The sequence below is a fragment of the Chiroxiphia lanceolata genome, chromosome 4 (assembly GCF_009829145.1).
Source record: "Chiroxiphia lanceolata isolate bChiLan1 chromosome 4, bChiLan1.pri, whole genome shotgun sequence".
Lineage (NCBI taxonomy): Eukaryota > Metazoa > Chordata > Aves > Passeriformes > Pipridae > Chiroxiphia > Chiroxiphia lanceolata.
Genome location: NC_045640.1, coordinates 8,318,424 through 8,339,911, shown reverse-complemented (window position 1 = coordinate 8,339,911; position 21,488 = coordinate 8,318,424). Strand labels below are relative to the sequence as shown.

Here is a 21,488-nt window from a genome sequence, read left to right as displayed (position 1 = left end):
AAAATCAATAGCATCAGACAGACTAATGACATGGAAAAACCCCAGAGAGTAGCAGTCCTGCTATTCAGCCCTCTGCTTGGCTTGTCTGCAAAACCAAATCACTCCAGCTCCTCTTAAAGCGCAAAATCAAACTGAAGTTGCAATTTTTTTTTTTTACATCAGTAAATACTTTATAGCACTTGTGACACATCCAGTTTTATTAGAGTCTTGTAACTCTGGAGTTCTTTAAGTGAGAGCAGAAAGTGCAGAATAGAGACACAGGGCCCATGGGGAGCCCCCACAGCAAAGCCAGATCAGGACTACAGAGGGAACAGACTGTAAGTATGACAATTAAATTTTTCCTTTGAGCTACATGTAAAAATGTTATGCAAGACATTGTTACTTAAGTTTACAGATGTTTCCACAAAAGATGCAGCCAATAACATGCAAGACAAGTGTGAATCAAAAATTTTATTTTTTCCCACATACATAAAAAAGTGAGTAAACTACACAAGACAGCAAGTCAGAGAAAACATATTTACAAGACAGTAGAGATATCAACTTTTTTCTATCTTCGAGATCAAGTCATCACAGATTTTCGTTAGTTCATCATTTTCTTTAGTCTGTGGAAGAAAGAAAAGAGTGAGTTTCAGGTATGTCCAAACTATGCTACCACCTTGTATTGAGTACCAAGGAGATGTTTGTCAGCAAATAGAAGAGAAAGTGCATTTACATGATAGTGACTTATGCAAATTTAAGGTAAAGGACAGTCTACTACGTCAAAGGGCACATGGTATCCTTGAGAACGCCTCAGGAAATGAGCCAGAATCCACTAAATTGTTTCTACTTCTTCCTGACTTTCCCATAATACATGGAGAACAACTGACCCAGGGAAACAAGACTTTTCAGACTCAAAGTCTTTGTTAGGTACATGGAAATGCAAGACAATGACAGTTTAGATTTTAATCTTCACAAGACACTTTCAAATAATGCTTTTATACTTTCACTGACAAATGACAATTTCCAGTTTGTAGAACTCCTTACATGGTTAAACCCTTTTAATAAGAATTCTTAACATAAAGCATTACTGTATTTATGACAAGACCAAAACCAGTTCTGTGTTAAATGGTTTGTCTCATCTCTTCAGTTACAGGCCTACTGTTTCCTCAGCTATGCAAACCTTAGCCATAAGCCTGAAGATCAAAAAAAATACAGGATTTTTCCATAATAGGAGTGTGTCAGCATTATCCATTTTTGAATCTTCAGTGCTGGCAGAGACAACCATGACAGAGTAAAACTGCATGCATTTCCAGCTGTGACTTTTAACCCTCAAAAAGCTTCTTCCTTTGAAGGGTTTCAACAAAGGAAACTGATGGCTCTTTACAAAACATTGTAAGACTTTACCTATGCAAAATGAAACAAAGTACAAGGATTAATGGCCTGAACAGTACTGAACACTTCAGTCGTATACAGTCAATCTGTATCAGTGCTAACAGCTTACAAGCCATGTTCATGAACAAGCTGAACCAAAGTGTTATTCAAGATTTATTCCCAAATTCTGCTCTGTTTCATGTTTACTTGTTAGATCACCACCTCTTTCAGTAGTTCAGGTAACCTCCTGACACAGTAGCCCAGACTGATCACTTCTACAATCCATCTATGGGAACAAACCTCATGCTCCAAAAAAATCTACACATACAGACAAGTCCTGACATAATACAGTTGTGTCTTTGTTTTCAATGCCTATTTCCCTCACCCTGCTAGGACAGCAGCCACCAAAACCAGCACAGTTAGCACAATTACTTCTAGCACTGGTACAGGGGAGTTCTTGACCTAGTCTAAGGCAATAGCTTGAAGAGGTTCACCCATGGCATTTTGACCAACCTTTTGTTCAAGGCTCCTCTCCAGAGACTGGTTCCTCATCTGTTCCTTGCGCAGAGTCGCTTGTAGCGCCGCAGCCTCTGAATCAGCCTTGTTTCGAATGTGGGCAATTTCTTCGTTTGCTCTGAAACGGTTGCAAGGTGGTGTTAATGCCCCCTTCAGTCAGCACAGCAAATCACACTAGATGCTTGTATTTTTGACTAATCTCAAAATTAAACATATGTAAGACAAGTTCTGGTATTATTGGAACACGTTCTGCAGCAACTGTGAGAAGTATATACTTCACTCCCAGTACTTGGCTTCTTGACACGGTACTTACCGCTGCAGCTTTTCCTCTGCATGTGCCTTTAGTGCCTGATACCGCTGCTCTTCTTTTTTAATTCTAGCCAAGTAGTCCTCAGCACATTTTTTCAAAAGTTCTTCATTCTGTCCCAAAAATCAAGAACCTTAGTTAGCTTTTTACGTGCCAGTAGATGAAGAGTCCATTCACCTGACAAAGGGGCTGTTTGAATACACCCGAGTGGCACTATTTGCTCACCAGGGTAGCAGGAACAGCTGCAAAGTCCCACAGACCTACACAGACTAAAATGGCTCCTTTCAACTACCTGAACTTTGCAAACTAAGATTTATTCACCCTGTGTCCCTCCCAATACATTTATTTAGTAGCAAACTGTAGTAAAGGTGAAGGTCACTAAAACTACAGTCACTGGTTGCCTTTGTTGTTTTCCCTTCTTTTTTTTTAAATCATCTTTGTCTTAAGCTGCAATTGTCCAAAGAATAGCTACAAATCCAACTTCTTCAGAGAACCCATGGAAAGATTCAGGCTTTGGACCCCAGTGTAAATTAATACAAACATTAACAGCAAGAAAGTTACATTGCTAGGCACACTGTGAAGATATTTTATTAGCTATTACAGAAAGTTGGAACTGTTTGAAACAAGCGCTAAGACTCCCTACTAATTGCAGCTCTTGAATTTAGCAACTCTGTTTCCAGGTGTGTTTCTGTGCTAAGGAAAGGGCTTCTGAATTTAGGGTAGAAATGGAAGGGACACAAGATGAAGGAAGCCTAAGAAGAAACTGAAATTTTAACACAGACACCCTGCCTGTTTCCTCAAACCTAGACTACCATGAAACTTGTGATAGGGTAGTTTTAAGCTTGAGTTTAAGGATAACTGAATGAAAAAATCTGAAGGCGTTTTTTTTAAATGTCAACTGAATCGATTTTCATACATTTTTATGCAGTAAGAAGCCATAGCTTATGTTCCTCATTAGCTTCCTTCCTCCAGCCTCTGAAGAAGCTGCAGAATGAAGGCCTGATTTTAGCTTTAACAAAAAACACAACTTAGTAAAGAGCATCCAATAAACTATTATCAATCTGACTTGTAATAGCAAACCCTCTTCAACATCTGTTCAATATGATGTAAGGGAAACAAGCCACTCCTGTGCAGTAGTTGCTACATGAGAGTGTCTCTATGATAAACAAAAATGACATGTGTGCAGCAAGAACCAGCTCACTTCTGTTTGAAGAAACTTTGGCTTCTAACAGATGTCATTATTATACTTTAAGTCAGTCACTAAATACAACAAGCTAGTAATTTTTTATCATCTTTAAAGAAACAACTTAGCACCTGGTTTTCCAGGTAGTGCCTATACCAGCTAATTAATGGCTGCTTCTGAAATTCCACTATTTCCTCTCCACTAAATCTCATTTATCTTGAAGGATATTATTTGCATTAGAGCATCCTTACTCTGTGGTAACCCTCTAGTGCCTCTTTCTGCTTTTCAAGTCGTTTGAAGAGTTCAGAGAAAGACTTTTCCATAGAGTTGAGATCTGATAAAGCTTGCTGCTTCTCCTCCATCAGCTTCTGCATTTCTTTCCTTGAGACTTCCTTCTGCTTCTGAGAATCCTCTAGAGAAAGTGGAGTTAACACGTTACAGTTATTGCATTAGCATAAAACTAGTTCCATAGAATAGACAGATAGCAGCCCCCATGCCTTCAATTCTTGCTCTTAAGCACAAAAGGGTTTCAACAACATGGCCTCTCACCTGGAAAGACACAATATCTGTGCTTTCAAGAAAGCAGTCCTTGTCTATTTGCTACACACTACATCACACAGAAATTAAGGCCATTAAACACTAATGACAAGGTGCTGGCCTAAAGCACTGTCTCTCCTGCAGTGTAGTCAAAACACTCCACCCGACTTTACCATAACAGGAGCCTCAAATCTTGTGATAGAAGCAAAGAATTCAAAAATATTTGTTTTCATTAAACATACACAATAGCTGGAAGATCTGAAGCAGACTGGGTTAACAAGTCAAACTAGCATAGCAAACCTTAGCAGACCTGACCTATGTTTCCCACAGGCTTAAAGAAGTACAAAAAAGCTAGCACAATATTCAGTCTTCTTAAAGAACTAAATTTAAGCAAGGCATAGATGTGTCTATTCAGCTTTGAATTAAGAAAATGCACCTATACAATGAGAGTTTCACTATATGTCTTTCCTAGTTTTGAAGCCACAAACTTGACTGAAGCAAAGGCCGGGTCTGTCCAGCAAGTACTCCTAGTTATATCTTGCCACTTAAATGATGTCAGATAATAAGCAGTTAACACAAAGTGCTGACAACCAGATCTGCCAGCTTTAATGAAGCAACAACTCACACTCCACTGAAGAATAAGAAAAAGTCAGATGTGTTCATGCCTGATTCAGGAACTCACTGTTATCTACCAAGTGATGTCATGTCTGTATGAATGTGCATAAAATTGTTAGTCTAACTATCTTGTTGGAAACCTTACACTAACCCTGGAAGCACTTGAAATATTAATGTCATCAGAGGTGAACGAGTACTAACCTCACTCAGTTACCCTAGGCTAAGAAGGCCCCAGCCCCTCAAGGCATTCAAAGTGTAAATTAGGAACTTACCCATAACTTGTGTTATTGTCTGTTCAAACTCAGCAACTATTTTTCTAAAAACCATGAAAAAAAAATGTTGAACATATGTTAGAAAAAGCATCTGGAGTAAATAAGTAGATATAAAAGTCAAGACAGGTTCATACTCCATTTCTTGGTATTCCATATAAAGCTTATTATACTTGTTTTTCCATTTCTCAGTCTCCATCTCTTTCTCTTGAACCTGTGAGGGTGAAAAAGTAAACCTTCATTTCTTGCACAGGAAGAGATAAAAATATTTGATACTAAAAACCGTCTGAAGGGCAGCTTAGGTATACTTATAACCCAATATGGAGAGAGATAAGTTCCAATTGATTAACAGAATCAAAATTGTTTCATTACAAACTTGACTCAAATAAGCTTTAGATTGATACATATTATTTTGCATACATGACAACCATCATGTATTCATACCTAATATGTCTTCAAAAAGCAAGATCAACCTCTTGGCTACTCACTGTACATGCAGACCATTAAAATTTCTGAGAGAACAAAACTGGCCAAGGAACATTCTCTCAAACAAGAGACATATTTCTCACCTCTTTACAAGGCAGACAAAAAAAAAAAAGCACTACACAAACCTGCTAATCTTAACACATGAGAGGAAAAAAAAAAACCCAGAAGTCTATTCAAGATCAAGTTGCTGTTTGGAGTAATTTATGTTCAACACCAAAGTTGGAAACATGGTAGAGGGAGGATTAAAAGATTCCTCAACTCATTTAAGAATAATCATACCCATTTCACATCAGCTGAATTAAAGCAGAGCTCACAGTAAAAATATTAAGCAGCATAAGCACTCTTTGCTAAATGCAAAAACTGCTAATTTTGCCACAAAACTGCACAGTACACTGTCGTACACTCATTTTCTAGTATTTATTTTGGAGTAAACTCATTTTAAATTTATTGCAATATTTCAGATGACAGGAAGAAGGGCACAAGTGAAAATAGAATGTACAAAAAATAAAGAGGAAGGGGTAGTGATAGTTATGGTAGAAACAAACGTTACAAAAGCAAAAACATGTGAAGATGGAAACATGCTAGAAACTTTCACTTGCAAGCTCAGAAATGGTTCAGCAGACCTCAAGAAAGCACTTTCCTAAGTGCTGTATTTGCTTGGAAGGAAAATAGGTTTTCCCTTTTCTCCTACTCTCAACTTGTTTCAGACCAAAAAAAAAAAAAAAATCTTAAAATTTATTTTATCTTCCTTTGAAGTAAATATAGTAAATTCCAAGCCTTTCTACTTGTTTAAGTTACACAGCTGGAGCCATCCAGTCACACCTATAATTATGTTTGTGTGTGTAAACCAGTTCTTTCAAACAAGAAATTAGAGCAGCAATTTTAAGATATTACAAGCTTTCCCCCTTCCTACCGTATATAAATTCTTTATTTTAGATCAATGCACTAAAAGCTGTCCCCTGCTGCCTGCAGTACAGCAGTCAGGAATTTTGATGCTCCATTTTTTGCTCAAGTTAATTTTGAAGTGACATGATTAGCTTTGAGGGCATTTATGCTTAGATACTCCTCTTACATTATTTAGTGTTTGTAAAGTTACATAACCCAGAAGCCATAATGAATCAAGCACTCAAATTTTTTGAGCGGGCACACAAATCTTCTTGCATCAGTAAGCAAATGGGGGTTTAAAGACAACTTCTGTAGTTCCAGAATATGCTTGAAATCCTATCAACTTCTTATTTTCCTCCCCCATTAATGTCTTTCTCCTTCAGAGTGAGCTCCAGATCTCACCTTCGTTTTATTAGCTGGACATACTGTTGTGCCTTCAGGTCCCACAAAAAAAAAGACTTGATCACAGCACTGAACAGAAAATATTCAGATCACTGATGTTAAGCCTGACCATCCCATCTGATAACATGTGCTGACCAGTTCTAAGGCAGAACCTAATTAGAAGTGAAGTTTAACCTATTTCATTAGGTATTAGCTCTCAGGAGTTCTACTCCTACAGCTCCCATCAAGTGCACAGCTTTTCAGAGTGAGATGCCTATGTCAAGTATGATGAGAAGACTTACAAAGTAGAGACTTATCCCAGATAATCTAAATAAAAGGAATTTCCAAGCTATGCCAAGTTCAGCTTTACAAGGGCCACCATACCATTGCATCCATGTCTTTTTGGCTGTATTTCAGCACATCTATAATAGCATCCACAGCAGTGTCTGTAGAAGCAGCAAAAGGGACTGGAGGAACATCACCACTCAGGGAGTCTGGAATTAGGGGACCTGTGTCCTGTAAGGAGAAAAAAAAAAAAAAAAAGGAAAGTTTCAAGAGTCCTACTGTCATGCCATTGATTAGATCTATGTACATAATTTAATGCTAAGTCAACACAGACTACTTTAACACACAAAATACCTCCGGTAACTTTCTCACTTTAAAGGTAACTACATGGTTCTAAAAGACATCTACATGGTGCAACCAGAACTGCTATCCACCAATTACAGCTATCAAAAGATGCTACAAAGCAGATTGACACCACACTGTTCTCCACAAGCAAAAAAAAGACCATTTCAGGATGAACTGCAGTGTGCAGATCTGTCCATAAAAGGCTGTTCAAGTTATAAACCATAGACTATAAAGCATTGAGTTTAATCAAAGTGCAACTAAAAAGTAAGTTTCTCTTTTGTGGCTTCACTTGCATAAAAAAAAAAAAATATTGCCTTACTAAAGCATTCTTAAAAACAGCTCAAGTTCTCCTACACCACATGCAATGGTACCAGTTTTCACAAAAAAATTTTAATACTTAAGAAAATGAAGTCCATCAAAAAGTCCATATCAACTTTGATGTGAGTATCCAACCTGGTTTAAGACAAGAGTTTAAATAAACATTTATCACATTCTGTGATCTTTAAAGTATCTGCATAAGTCTCGAGAACCTAGGCTATCCCTTTCCCAAAATACCAACATGAAACCTGATAGCACTGTAGGCACCCTTACAGAAGTTGTAAATGTCCCCAGAAGATCTAGTCCTTTTGGTTTTTCTTCATTTTGAAGACACACTAGAGGCTTTTCAGGTTCCTCAAGCAATTTACTTAAATCAGGAACAGGACTAAAAATAAACAAACAAACACCATTAAATTCAAGTGCTGCCTTTCCTTGTAAAGCTCCTGTATCAGCAATAGTGTGCCCAGTAGGACCAGGGCCGTGATTGTTCCCCTGTACTGGCACTGAGGAGGCCACACCTCAAATCCCGTGTTCAGTTTTGGGCCCCTCACTACAAGACACTGAGGTCTGGAGCAAGTGCAGAGAAGGACACAGAGCTGGAAAAGGGTCTGAAACACAAGTCTGATGAGGAGAGGCTGAGGGAGTTGGGGGTGTTCAGCCTGGAGGAAAGGAGGCTCAGGGGACAAGACTAGATGAAACAGCCCCAAGTTGCACCAGGGAAGGTTTAGATTGGACATTAGGTGAAATTTCTTCACTGAAAGGGTGATCAAGCATTGGAACAGGCTGCCCAGGGAAGTGATGGAGTCACTATCCCTGGAGAAATTTAAAAGACATGTAGCTGTGGCACTTGGGGACACATTTTAGTGGTAGACTCACGAATGCTGGATTAACTGTTGGACTTGATCTGGAAGTTCTTTTCCAATCTAAACAACTCTGATCTTCTGTACTACAGCCTAGACTAAGTCAATACCTACCTCTGCTGAGGTGGAGCTGTGATAATAGTCTCATTTGTTTCAATCAATTTCTGGTACTGTTTTCTTGGACTGTCTCTCAGTAGAGGGTCAAACTTCAAATACAGTGACTGTTTTCTTAAGGCTGACTCTTTGAACTGAAGGGAAAGAGGCATAAACTGGCAGATATGCTGTTTCAGAGCATAACACACACATCCCACCCACACACAAACAATCCTCTGGAGAGTGGGTGAGCCTGTTCTTCAGTGGCCAGAGTATTGTTCTCAAGAGAAAAATTACATAAGAGAACTCTGTGCCCACATGCTGAAGTCCTTATGTAATATCAAGTGAACTCAATCTGCTCACAGACAGAATCAAAAGGGCAAACATTTATAAACTACTCAAAACCAGTAGAAGACACTGAAAGGGAAGGATAGTATTGTAAGCTGAAGAAACAGTGTATGCCATTCACAGACAATAATAAGGACAAACACAGCACAACCAAAACCAACTCCAATTCAGTGTATTCACTGTACATTCAGGGCTGCTCTTACTCTGGACCCAAGCAGGAGAAAGAATAATGAAGCTGAACCAATTAGAACATGACATGCCCAATTTAGAGACAAATTTCCTGAAACTGGCCATAAAGCAAAAGAGTTTAAAAATATTTTTGAAACAATGATCTTGCACTCTCAAAGCATCATGTTTTTCTTGCAACCACCAGAAGTGAAACATCATCCACACTGGTTTCACTGCTATTAAAGAAAAAACAGCACCTTTGCAAATTGAAAGCAAGAGATCTCTAATTTTCAGTTCAACTGCTTATAAATACATTTCCTTTCCACCACCACCTCCTGCCTAGCCTTGTCACCACAATTCCTTTGGAACAGAACCTGTATTTCTGCAGACAATTCAAAGTGAAGTTATTTCACAAAAACATTTAAAAGTTTCACAGTTTCACCTTTGCTTTCCCTCCCCACCCTGCCAGGGAAGCAAACAAAACATTTCAATGTCATACTTACTGATGAAGTCCCAAATTGTTCCAGATAGTCTATTTCTATGCCCGTTCCTAGGACTGGAAAAACCCAGAAAAGATACAATGAAGATGTCTCATATGGTCTTACCACAGACAGAAATAAACAGATATGTGTATAAATACTGCTTTCATTCTCATGAGTTCTAGTTCTTCACTTCTGTAAGTATATGCAGAATTTAACACAGCTGAAGAACTTCTGTTGTTCTGTGGTTAAAGTGACAAGCACACTCAGATATTCTACTGTTTTTTACAATGCCCCATGAAAGACTACAGCTGTCAGTCTCACTATGAAAACTGGCACACAGCTCAGACTTGAACAATGAAGTGACAGCCATTTCCCAACATACTGATTCCACTCCACTCTGAAGGTCAATGACAGACTGCACTGCAGTGAAATAATTTCCTCATCCTTCCACACAATGCTTCTACAAGGAATAACCCCACCAAGTGGTCAAGTCACAGCTGTGTAGGAAGCTTTCAAGACAATCATGCCAGTGCAGAAAGACTGTCCACACCGTATTATGAAACCAATATTCAAGTAGTGCTAAGACTGCAGTAATCTACAAGACTCACAACTCCAGACAGTTACATTGCTCTCAGTTTACAAAGGCTTTAATACCAAAAATTATTTTAAAGGAGTGTTTTTTTTCAGCACAGAAAACTGCCACAGAAACTCTAAACAGATTGTTTCTGTACCAGCCTAAATTTTATCCTTCCAGGCAGCTGAACACTAATACCCAGCTTTGTGAACTTAGGCTTAGGTACTTTTCCCAGCACTGCTAGTTATTGTAGGCTTTGCAGTCCTTTCAGAAGTGTAGAATAAGAGACAAAACTAAAATTCATGCCAAAACTGAGATAGAAAAAGATATACACACAGGTTATTGTAACATTATATTTTCAGTCTGTTTTAAAGAAATGCCCTTACCCTCAGACGATGGTCTGAAGAATTCTTCAGGTTCAGCATCAGGTGTCCCCTCAACTGCTGTTATTTCAGTTCTGTGGGAAAGAGGTTTAACTTCTGCAGATACTGACTTTTTTCCACTGTCAGAGGAAACCAAATTATCTTGAGAGTGGACATTATGAGCTGAAGACAGTTTAGATGCATCCATTTGCTCCTTCTGATGAGAAAAAACACAATCTTTTACTGTTAAAATAATTACTTAAATGTAATGAAAATCATTATAATGATCAAATTGCTTTGTCATAAATTAGCTGGGTAGCCAACATAATGAAACAAGGGTTCACAGGCATAGAAATTAAACTCCCTACACTGAGTTCATACTATACAGGAGTCACTTTTTTTTTATAGTCCACACCCTTATGTGTGACTGCTGATCAAAAAAGATACTAAATATCAAGGTACCAATTTGGTTGTCTCTGATGTTACCTTCAAAAGACAAGTCCACACAGTTGATATTCCTTTTAGAGTTGCTAAGGATGCATAAACCCACTAATTCTTAGACAAAATATCAAAAATAGGTTTCACAAGATTAAGTCACTAAGTCGACTCTTCAACGAAACAACCTGGTAAGAACTGGCTATCTTTGTTATACCTTACCATGTCTCTCTCTTCTGGAAATTCAGCTTCTGCTTGAACTCCTGGTTTCTCTTCTGGAGCTCTTGGCATGTCTTCCACCACACTCTGCTTAACAACTTCCCTAAAGAAAGAAAAAAAAGAAAAATCAATTTAAGTCACACAGGTCTGAATTCTATATTACCAAATTCACTGAACAAAGTTACCTTCTTTGAGAGTTTTCACAGCCCAGGAAGCTTTTCAGAGGGCAGGGATGTAAATTCACTGTCTTGCCTGCTGACAACTTAAGTGACAGAAAGCTCTCCCTCCATCAGAAGCAGTGTTATGTAGGAAGCAGAAAGTCAAAGCAGTATCACTTATTTCTATTCATTTAGCACTGTTCTCACATTTCCATTTGTTAGGCTCATTACTATTTTTTAATTAAAAAATAGGCTTTTTGTTTAATTAAGAAGAGAATTATAGGAGCCTGCTCCTCTTCCCAAAGCAATGCTGTGCTGTATTAGTGTAAAGCACAGAACTTCACTAGGGAAATCCAGTACTTCAGTTTGTGCTGTCAGCAGTAAGTAAACTTCTCACCTTGGTAAACAGTAACTGATCACATCACACAGGGAGCAAGAGAGCAAACATTTCTGTCAAATGATCAACTTGTGCCAGTTCTGACTGTCTATAGCAACACTGAGACTTTAATAACTAGATTTTCTAGGAAAGGCAACACATAACATATTCCATTCCCAAATAAAAAGTTTGTGGTGCCAAAAAAAAAATGCAGGTTCAGAGACAGGGTTTTCTATTGGAGATAGCATTTAGATACCAAGAACACACAGGGCAGAAACAGCACCTCAGACCAGCAGAAAACAGAACTGCCTGCTCCCTGGGCATTTGATTTAAAGACAGTAGCAGTCACCTGGTTCTCCACATTTTACTCTTATCTTGGAGGAGTGGGGAAAGAACCATATGACCCAATGCTCCTTCCACCTAAGCCTGTTCCCTCCCATTCTTCTAGATTTAAGAACAACTTTTCCCTAGAGTTATCATCTTAGGATAGTCTCCCCAGTGAGATCTTTGCTGTTGCAACATAATTGTGTCAAAGATTACAACAACAGACTCAGTCAATGTTGGAGGGAAGAAGTCAAAGTAGGAATCAACTAGCTAGACACTACCTACCTTTCCTCACATGGGTTTGAGGTGCTTCTGCATTTAGCTACACATTTACTTACGGATTTTTGGGTTCTGATTTTTCAGGAGTTTCAAATGTACTTGAACAGTTATCCTGTTCCACTGGAAGAGGGTCTCTTCTTGAAGTGGTACTATCCTGCTCCTCTTGCAGGTGAACTTTCTGAGGGCTGGGCTTAGAACGAGGCGAGGTAGAAATTTTGGAGCCTCCTCCAAATGGATTGAAGTTTGGATCATCAAGTTTGTCCCAGTCAAACTTATAAGATGCTTTAGGAAGAGGGATTTCATCTTCCACATTACTTTTATTTTGCACTTCAATATTCTCTGGTTTTGTTTTGGTAACAGGAATTCTTTTGGAAGGTGGCTTAATTCCAGGTCTTTTACCTAGTTTCCTAGGAGGTGGTTTTTTAGCAGTGGCATCATCAAAGTCAAATTCCAGTTTTAGTGGTCCAGCCTTGGGGACATCAGGCTTTTCTGCAGGCTTCCCTTTGGAGATGGCCAGATCTTCATCAGGCTTTGATTCTTCTGTGGAAGCTTTTTCTGCTACCAAAACATCCTGATGCTTTGATTCCCCAGTTTTAAAAGAACCAGTTACATCAGAACTACTGGGACCTAAACTGCCAGGTAACTGTCCAGGAGGTGTAGGTGCCTCTGCTAATCCCACTGAATTATCAGTTTGGCTCAGGTCTGTGGAAGCAGGCTTCACACCCTGCTCAGAGTCACTGAGAGCTTGCTTAGGGGACAGTGTGGATTTATTAGACTCCAGCTCACTCAGTGCCAGTTTTTTTGCAGAGAATAAAGGCTTCTCTTCACTTAAAAACTCTGTATTCACTGTGGTTGAAGCAGACAGACCTGTATCTTCTGTCAGAAGAGAATCATTACTTTTTTCAGAAGTTTTCTTGGGGCTGCTAGTTACTTTTACAGGAGACTTCTGCCGATTTCCAGGAGAATAAGGCAACTGTGCTGAACTCTGAAAAGGATTGATGTCATCTAAGTTATCAAAGTCAATACTGTAGGATCCTCGGCTCTTCACTGGCATCTCATCATCTGGGTAAGAAGCCACGCTGACCTTCTCTGGCATTTGTGTATTGTCTGCTTCAGGCTCAATCTTTTGTTGACATGTGCTGCATTAAAAAAAAGACCACACATACCATAGTTATTTTTCAGGCATCTCTTGAAGTTATCTTTAGAAAGATATTTGCACAAGTAGCTTTGCACACTCAGAATAATTTGATTTTTTTTGCAATAAGTCAGTTGACAGCAAAATTCAGTTGCCATCTGAACAGTCAGAAGTTACAAGCTCAGGTATACAAGAACTACAGGGAGATCAATCCTAGAAGTTATCCAGTGTTCTTAAGCTACCTGTTCTACACAACTTTGTTATCTTATGACAGCCATTCCTGGAGACTGCTCTGCTCACCAGAGCATACAGACATTGCCCTTTTACTGGACAGAGAAACGCACATTGCTTAGGAGAAGTTATTGACAGTAAGCAGCTCAAATGCAAGCACAGCTCCTGGTTCATCTTCATGCAGATTCATCTCTGAGTCATGACAGACTCAAGTCTGGGACCAAACCAAGTCATGATTCAGGTTTTCCCATTCTAGTCATTCCTTTGTCTGGTCATTCCGGCAAGCATTTTCCTCCCAAAAGTATGCACCAGCATTTCATCTACGAGGGCCTACATACTAAAAGAGAACCTGGACTTCAGAAACTCCAAGCTCCCTAAAACAGTAGATCTGAAGAGCAGTGATATACAAGAAAATACTTCTTCAGCAAGAAAAGTAAGACTCTCTAACAAAAGAAACAGGTTAAAGAGTTTGTGTACTCACTATTGCTAAGAATTCTACAAGTTATTGCTCTCCACTTTATTTCCCCAAACTCTACACAACTTCTGAAGTTTAGCCTCAGACTACAGAGAGTTAATCCATTACTTCCTGAAACAGGATTTCCTCCCATTGTTTTGTCCCTTCGTAAAGTTCTTATTTCTGTGTGCCATCCTTATCTGCTGCAGAACAGAACACGATTAAAAGCCACTCACTAAAAACTCCACTTTGATAAACTGGAAAGCAAAGGTGGGAGATAAGAGCTGAAGTTCTTCTCACCCGGTTTGAGTGCCTCTTCCCTGCAATAGCTCAGCCCCAGGCTGCTCCGACTACTCAGGTCCCTCCCACTCTACTCTCCTTCAGTGTTTAACCTAATAAATGCCAGTCAAGAGCGAGACACCTGAAATGCCCATCACTTGTCAAAAGGGACACCCTTCAGCAACAGCTAGCCCTGCAGATTATCTGCTACAAACAAATCCTCACATTTTAAAATCACAAAGGACAGTACAAGCAATGCGTTGACACATAATTATGCTCTAACTAAAACCAATTCAGTGCTGACCCTTTTAACTCACTTGAGCTTTATAAGTACTAAATCTTTGTTTATTTGTGCAAGCAATGAGTTTGGGGTATAAATGACTAAATCATTTAATTGTGGTGGTTAGCTCAGAAGTACTTTTCTAAACTAGACTACACATGGAAACAAACAGTTGAAGCAAATTTTTACATTTAAAGAACATTTAAGTGTTCCCACCCTTCTCCTTTCCCTCCCTTGCAAACAACAAAAATAGGGGTCAAATGAAAGTACTTCACAAACAAAAGGGTCTATTTGCTTGCCACCGGAAATTAGAAGCCTCACATGTTTATACAAGTTTAAAGCAAAAAAAGTCAGTAACAAAAACATGCATTGAGGTGTCTTAAATATTGTCATGATACCCTCAAATTGAAACATGGTAGATTTTATGCTCCTCTCTAGACACCTTTCATGAGCCACTTTGAGACTCAAGCTGCTAGACTATAAAGGTACATAAACTTGTGTGATTGATGTTATATTCACTTTGTGTTGCTAGGGTTTCTTTAATCTTAATACTCACTGAGTATTCAATTCAAGTTAACCCTTCAGAAGATTTATCTCTTCAGATTTTTCTCCTTAAGACACAACAGTACTTAACATACAACAGAAAATATTTTAAGGCTGAGCTTTAAAAATTAGCTTCAGAATAGTTGCATTCTCACATGAAAACTTCAAGAAACGGTTTTGTATTCTCTACCTAATGTATCTTTTCTCTTAAGCATTTATCCATACCTTAAGTCATCTCTATGAAATCAGTTATAGAGGAATTAGAGTTCAGTATTCAACATTACAACTGAGATGAACTTTTCTTAAAGGTACTGACAGTTACCTTTGAAAAAGCTCATGCATCAGTCAGCATTAATTTTGGTCCTTTCACGTAGTTTACATCTTGTCATAAAACACAGAATGACATTTTAACTATACAGTTCTGTAATGAGGGAAAGTTAGCTTGAGCACATCCCACGTGGCTAATACAACCAGCAGTGAATTCATTACTCACTCAGCATCAGAGAGCGCACAAAAAACATCATCCACCGAGTCTTCACAGCAATCATCAAGTGTAAAAGCAGTCTCAAGTTTGTCTGTCATAGTAGGACTTAGGATTTTTCGAGTCTGAGGATCTCTTTGAGGAGTCTGAAAGGTTACCTTGAAGAAAGGGGGGGCGGGAGGAAGAAAAAGGAAAAACATGAGCACAATATTTTTCAAGCTCCAAATAGCTTATGCACTCAGTAGCAAAGACTACAGAAGGAGAAAGAATATAAGCAATGCAAAAGCAAAAGTTTACCTTCATTGCTTTTGCCACACTTTTTGGTGGCAAGTTTTCTTTCTGGGACGGGCGTAGAATGGAAGGTCTCCCTGTAGGTTCCGGCGGTGCCAAGAAAAAGCCACAGTCGTCTGCTGTTAGATCATCCTTAACGTTTCCTCCATTTTCTCCGTTTTCTGCGTTTAAAATCTGCAGACTCATTCTAGGACATCAACAAACACAGCACCACAGCATGAATGAGAGGGTGTGGTCAGCCAGATGCACTTTCAGATAATGGAAGAAGCTGGCAGCCTGGCACCAGCTAGCAAACACTAACAGCTTCAAAGGAGTTCTGGAAGCATGGAAAGTCTTCGTATGGAAAGGTGTATCTCAGAAGACTCAAAGTATCTAAATGCAGCACTGTACAGCCCTTTTGGTAGGGGTCTGAGAGGTTAACTGTTGATAGTATGCCTTCCACAGTTCACATTATACCCTTACTAATTAAGCCACCATCCTTCAAAGGGAGCTCTGTCATCTGCAACATTTCCTCATTCCCAAGCCCTTAAGCCAGCAGTGACATACAGCCCTGTCTCCTGTAACAGGGGATCCAGCCAAGCAGAAGTACCACTTCTGCAAGGGCCACGTGACAATCACTTCTCTATTTTACTCACATGGTCTCATTACTACATTGTACAGCAACAAACAGCAAAAACAAATTTTGTTAGTTAGGGTGTGTTTAGGATCAGAGTCCTGAATCAAATTATTTAGCTTTTTCCTGCACACTCTGAGCACGTGCTTCTTTTGTAAAACACGTAGTACTTAAAAATCCTTTGCAGCATAGACATTATTGCTATCAAATCTGGAAAAAAATGTCATTAAAAAGGTATTTCTTAAATATTGTTCTTATATTTGACAGGCACAAGTTTCAGTAGATCATATATGCTGATCTAATCTTACCAGTGTGAAGGACTTGAAACTAAAGTCTTTGCTGCAACTAAGATTAAGGATGAAAAATTAGAAATAGAGAAAGAAAGCATTTAAAACATGGCAGGCAAGTTATAGGTACTTGAACTTTGTCTACCTTTTATTAGAGTCTCTGCTGTTCTTAAAGGTTTGACACTAACCCTCAGTGGTACTACAGCTGCTTTTTAAAAAAAGACAGACAGAAGGCATGGTAAGGAAGATGAGTGTAATCACTGTCCACAAAGGATGACACCTGAGAAGTGCAGGTACTTATCTGAAAGACTGCCATCAAAGCAATTTATTTCATAAGAACTGATGTGTTATCTTGTAGCACCTATACAAGATAATTGGTATCATCAAGTAGACAAGATGTTGGCTTCCTGCAACTGATAACCATTCCAAGTGATCTCAAATGCTTGATTTGACCAAATAGCTAATCCTTATCTTCTTTTTCCAGATGAATCCAGAAAATCAGCTCAGGAAGACTAAAAGTGATTGTTTTCACTTGCATAAAGAGGTAACAAGAATACTCCAACTGAAAATCTTAAGTCACATTTTCAATCTCATTGCCCTTATGTATTTAAATTTCTGTATTTAGGCTTCTGTACACATTTCCTCACTCTTACATTAATCCTTACAGGAAAATTTGCTTCATACTCTCCACAGAACTCAGCTACTTTGTCTGCAAGCCTGACAACAGAACTTTTAATCAGCAGTGGAATGCAAACAATGGCTACAGAAGCAATGGCATGCAAAGCATGCCTGTATTAGCTATTTCTTCATTCCTTCTTTATTCATCATATTAATGCTTTAGTTCAAGTTATTCTGTATATAAAGTACTTTTACATTAACCACTTGTAGAACTTGAAGTGAACTTTATTGCTTTCTTTCATTCCAAATTAAAATCGAGACAACGGATCAAGTGAATCTTTACAAACTAGTTTTTTGCTGTGATTACTTTAGAAACAACCGTAGGACATGATAAAGTTGTCAGCACCTTCTAAAAGCCCCATAAGTAGGGGAGGTTTACTTGCAGAATTTTTCAGCTTTCTCATTGAGATACTTGTACACCATTGCTAAACCAAATTCAGATCATTAAAATACCCAATAAATTGACACTATATACATACACCATATGTACTGAGAGTTTTAGATATTAAATCTAAAAATTAGGTTTCTTTCCAGGATTAAGTCATTAAAAGCAATTCAGCATTTATTTAAAAAATTTGCACTCAACATTTGATCTAAATTGCACTTCACAAGTTCATTAGCTAGTAGCTATGATAAAGCAAAAGGGGAAGGGAGCCTTTATTCATATCTTTGTTTAAAGTGGTCAGTGTCCAAGGCAAGCATTGTGAAAGGCAGCAGGTTTTCCCACTAGAGCAAAACAGAGTTCAGGGCCAGGTTGGATGGGGCCTTTAGCAACCTGATCTGGTGGAAGGTGTCCCTGCCCCGGCAGGGAGTTTGGAACTAGATGATCTTCAAGGTCCCTTTTAACGCAAACAATTCCATGATTCTATTAAAAGTTCACAAAAACAAAACTGCTCCTAGCTTTAGAAAAATATTTATCAGGGCACAAGCAGTAACCTGTCATTCTGTATTTGAGAATAAGCATAAATTCAGTGACATCAGGTACCTATAATTTGTAAAGTGGGGGTTTCACGGCAAGAACCTGTTATTTAACGAATACAGGGTAAAACATCCAAAACACCAACATGGTCTCCAATGCCTGAAAAAGCCACTGAACAAGCAGGGCAAGGATGGAATTTTTCTACTCAATTATCCTTCTGAACTCCTCCAGCAGCAGAGATGCAGAGCTCTCAGTCATGGCAAAGTAACTTAGTACGTGCTGTGAATATTTCCATACAAATTGACACAGAGCTGACTGTTATATATACACACACATGTTTAGCGCAAACATATTCAGAACAAATAAACACTCTCCTCGTTAACCGACTCACTCTATCACCCTCCCTGACTGCAGGGGAGGAGCAGCAAGGCCGGGGAAGGCTGTGCTCCGGGCAGCACCATCCCTGCCCACCGAGCCGTGCTTTAAGTAAAAAAAAGAAACTCAAACAAACAAACAAAAACCCCCCCACAACCCTCCCCTAGCCCCCCTTTACTCCTGAATCACCCCAGTCCCCGATCAGCCCCACATCATCCTCAGAACACAGAGAGATGCTCCCCAAGGTCCTCGCCTCGTCCCCGAATTCACAGTGGGAGGCACCCGAGCTCCACCCGCGACGCCCTCCTCCCGTTACCCCCAAGCTCCTGCCTCTGCTTCATCCCTAAACTGACAGAAATTCCCCCAAATATCTTAGTCCGAAGCTCACAGAAACGCCCCTAAGACCCCTCGACCGGAGGTGCCCCCAGTCCCACCCCACCCCAAGCCCACAGAGGGGTCCCCGAGCACGACCCCCAACCTCACAAAGTCATCCTTGAGCTCCCCCACAAGCCCCACAGCACCCCAAGCTCACAGAGGGGTCCTCAAGGCGCTTCCCCCAAGTCCCACCCCACCCCAAGCTCACAAAGAGGTCCCCAAGCTCCCTTCAGACCCCCAACGCCAGCCCCAAACCATCTCAAGCTCAGAGGATTCCCCAGGTCTCCACACCCCCCCAAGCTTCCCTCCCCAGCCCTCCAGCACCCCAAGCAGACAGAGGCATCCTCAAGCCGCTCCCCAGTCCCACTCCACACTCACTGAGGGATCTCCGAGCCTGTCCCCCCACCTCAAACTTACAAAGGGGTTCCTAAGCCCACCCCCACAGCATCCAGACTCACAGAGGTGTCCTCGACACACACCCCCCAGCCCCCCAAGCTCACAGAGGGGTCTGCCAACACCCCAAACTCACAGAAGGATCCCTGAGTCCCCCCCAGCTCACAGAGAAATCCCTGAGTCTCCCTCAGCCCCCCAAACTCAAAGAAGGGTCCCTGAGTCCCCGCAAACTCACAGGCGGGTCCCGGAGTCCCCCCTAGACCCCCTAACTCACAGAGGGGTCCCCGAGTCCCCCCTCCCAGCCCCTCGAACACACAAAGGAGTCCCCGAGCCACCTCCTCCCGTACCTGCCGGCGGTTCCCGGGACCCTCCGGCGCTGGGCTCCGGCGGCGCGCGCACTCGGGCCGCAACACCCCCCGCCCGGCAGCGCCCCTTCCGCCCCCGCCGCGCGATTTCAAACCGCAACGGCAGCCCCGGCCCGCCAATGAGCGAGCGGCGCTCGGGACGCGCCCGCCAATCAGAACAAGTGCCACGCGGGAAGGGGGGAGGGGGGAAGGGGCGGAGCCGGGACAGCTCGACTCGTGGCCGTTGCGCCCCTCACGGAGCGCCCCCGCGCGGGGCAGGGCGGGCACTGCAGGGCCGGGGGGTAAACCTGATGGGGGGTAAACCTGAGGGGGGGTAAACTTGAGGGGGGATAAACCTGAGGGGGGATAAACCTGAGGCGGGATAAACCTGAGGCGGGATAAACCTGAGGGGGGATGGATAGACCCTAGAGGGCGATCCGCCCCGGGGAGGATGCACTGCCACACCTGATCTAGTGCAAAGTGTCCCTGCCCATGGCGGGGGAGGTTGGAACTGGATGGTCTTTAAGGCCCCTCCCAACCGGTTCTGTGGTTCTGCTTTTCGATAATCTCTTGCATAAAATCACGGAAAGAAAACTTGCTGCTTCGCAGCCTGCTTTTTATTGTTGAGCTTCGTGGCCCATTCGGCGAAATAAAACAGTCCTTACTGTTGAGTCGTCAGACTGGTTGCTAAAACAATAAACTTGCTAACAAGGACGCCTTTTAGAATGAAGTAAGATGCCCAGAATCCAAGCGTGATTTTACTGATGTAACCATCTCCAAGTGTCACTAAACCGCTATGAATTCCCAATCTCCATCACAACTGTAACGCATCAACCACCTGCTGGTGTTAAGATATCACGTTCTGGGGGGGTGGCATTTCCTATGGACGTGGTTCCCCATCAGGTGGCATTTCCTATGGACGTGGTTCCCCATCAGTGGAATCAGTGGAAGTGTACAACGTCACATGATGCTTCCTCTGCTGTGCCTTTCCAATTACACAATCTCCCCTTTCTCCAAAAGAGACAAATATGGAAGTTCATGATAATTACAGGGTTCATGCAAGGGGTTTGTTACATTCCATGAGAAACGGCAAATCTTGTGGCTATTAGTTATTATTTGTGCTTCAGTAGTAAACAGAGATCTCAGTTAGGGGATCCTTTTACTATGGGGGGGGCGTGTGTACAAAGACATCTTAAAATCTGTCTCCCTTTAAGGCCTTTTAAGATCTTACGTGCCTGTCCTGAAATAGTAGAAAATATTAGAAAAATATTAGAAAATATTTTAAAAGAGAAAATATTAGAAAAACATTAGAAAAACATTAGAAAATGTTAGAAAAGAAAGTATTAGAAAAATAGTAGAAAATATTAAAAAATATTAAAAAATTAAAAATATTTTAAAAAGAAAATATTAGAAAATATTAGAAAATATTAGGAAAATATTAGAAAATATTAGAAAAAATGTTAGAAAAATATTAGAAAATGTGACATGAAGTAGAAAAAGAAAAACAAAGGGAAGTTTTTTCGGACGCTTAAGCAAAACAGTCCATTTCCCTGCTTCGGAGGGACGCTGCCCTCATTCAACAAGAGAGCTCTTTCCCTTTTGTAAGGAACTGGAATCGGCTCCTTCCGCCAGGCCTGTGGAGAATGACCTCGTAC

General features: G+C 40.6%; 1 protein-coding gene across 5 annotated transcripts; it reads right to left on the bottom strand.

Annotated features, from left to right (window-relative positions):
* Positions 1-431: 431 nt before the first annotated feature.
* TACC3 (transforming acidic coiled-coil containing protein 3) lies at positions 432-19,937 on the bottom strand. 5 transcript variants are annotated; one of them, XM_032686494.1, is made up of 16 exons: positions 19,837-19,937; positions 15,856-16,036; positions 15,571-15,716; positions 12,215-13,294; positions 11,022-11,121; positions 10,389-10,581; positions 9,450-9,502; positions 8,452-8,585; positions 7,751-7,862; positions 6,914-7,045; positions 4,915-4,991; positions 4,781-4,824; positions 3,608-3,768; positions 2,180-2,286; positions 1,864-1,984; positions 432-602 (listed from the first exon to the last, which is right to left on the bottom strand). In XM_032686494.1, the coding sequence occupies exons 2-16, from the start codon at positions 16,033-16,035 to the stop codon at positions 537-539; spliced, it is 2,706 nt and encodes a 901-aa protein (XP_032542385.1). In that variant the 5' UTR covers position 16,036; positions 19,837-19,937; the 3' UTR covers positions 432-536. The 5 variants fall into 5 exon arrangements, with proteins under 5 accessions (XP_032542385.1, XP_032542387.1, XP_032542386.1 ...); XM_032686496.1 differs by having other exon boundaries at positions 10,389-10,578; XM_032686495.1 differs by lacking the exon at positions 19,837-19,937 and adding an exon at positions 19,725-19,831.
* Positions 19,938-21,488: the final 1,551 nt, after the last annotated feature.

Excerpts from the sequence above, each read along its gene's own strand:
- TACC3 (XM_032686494.1), bottom strand. The coding sequence starts at position 16,035 with ATGAGTCTGCAGATTTTAAACGCAGAAAACGGAGAAAATGGAGGAAAC. Across the intron at positions 7,046-7,750 it reads TGGGGACATTTACAACTTCT|GACACAGGTCCCCTAATTCC; the intron begins GTAAGGGTGCCT and ends TTCTCCTTACAG. Across the intron at positions 2,287-3,607 it reads CACTAGAGGGTTACCACAGA|AATGAAGAACTTTTGAAAAA; the intron begins GTAAGGATGCTC and ends TTTTTGGGACAG.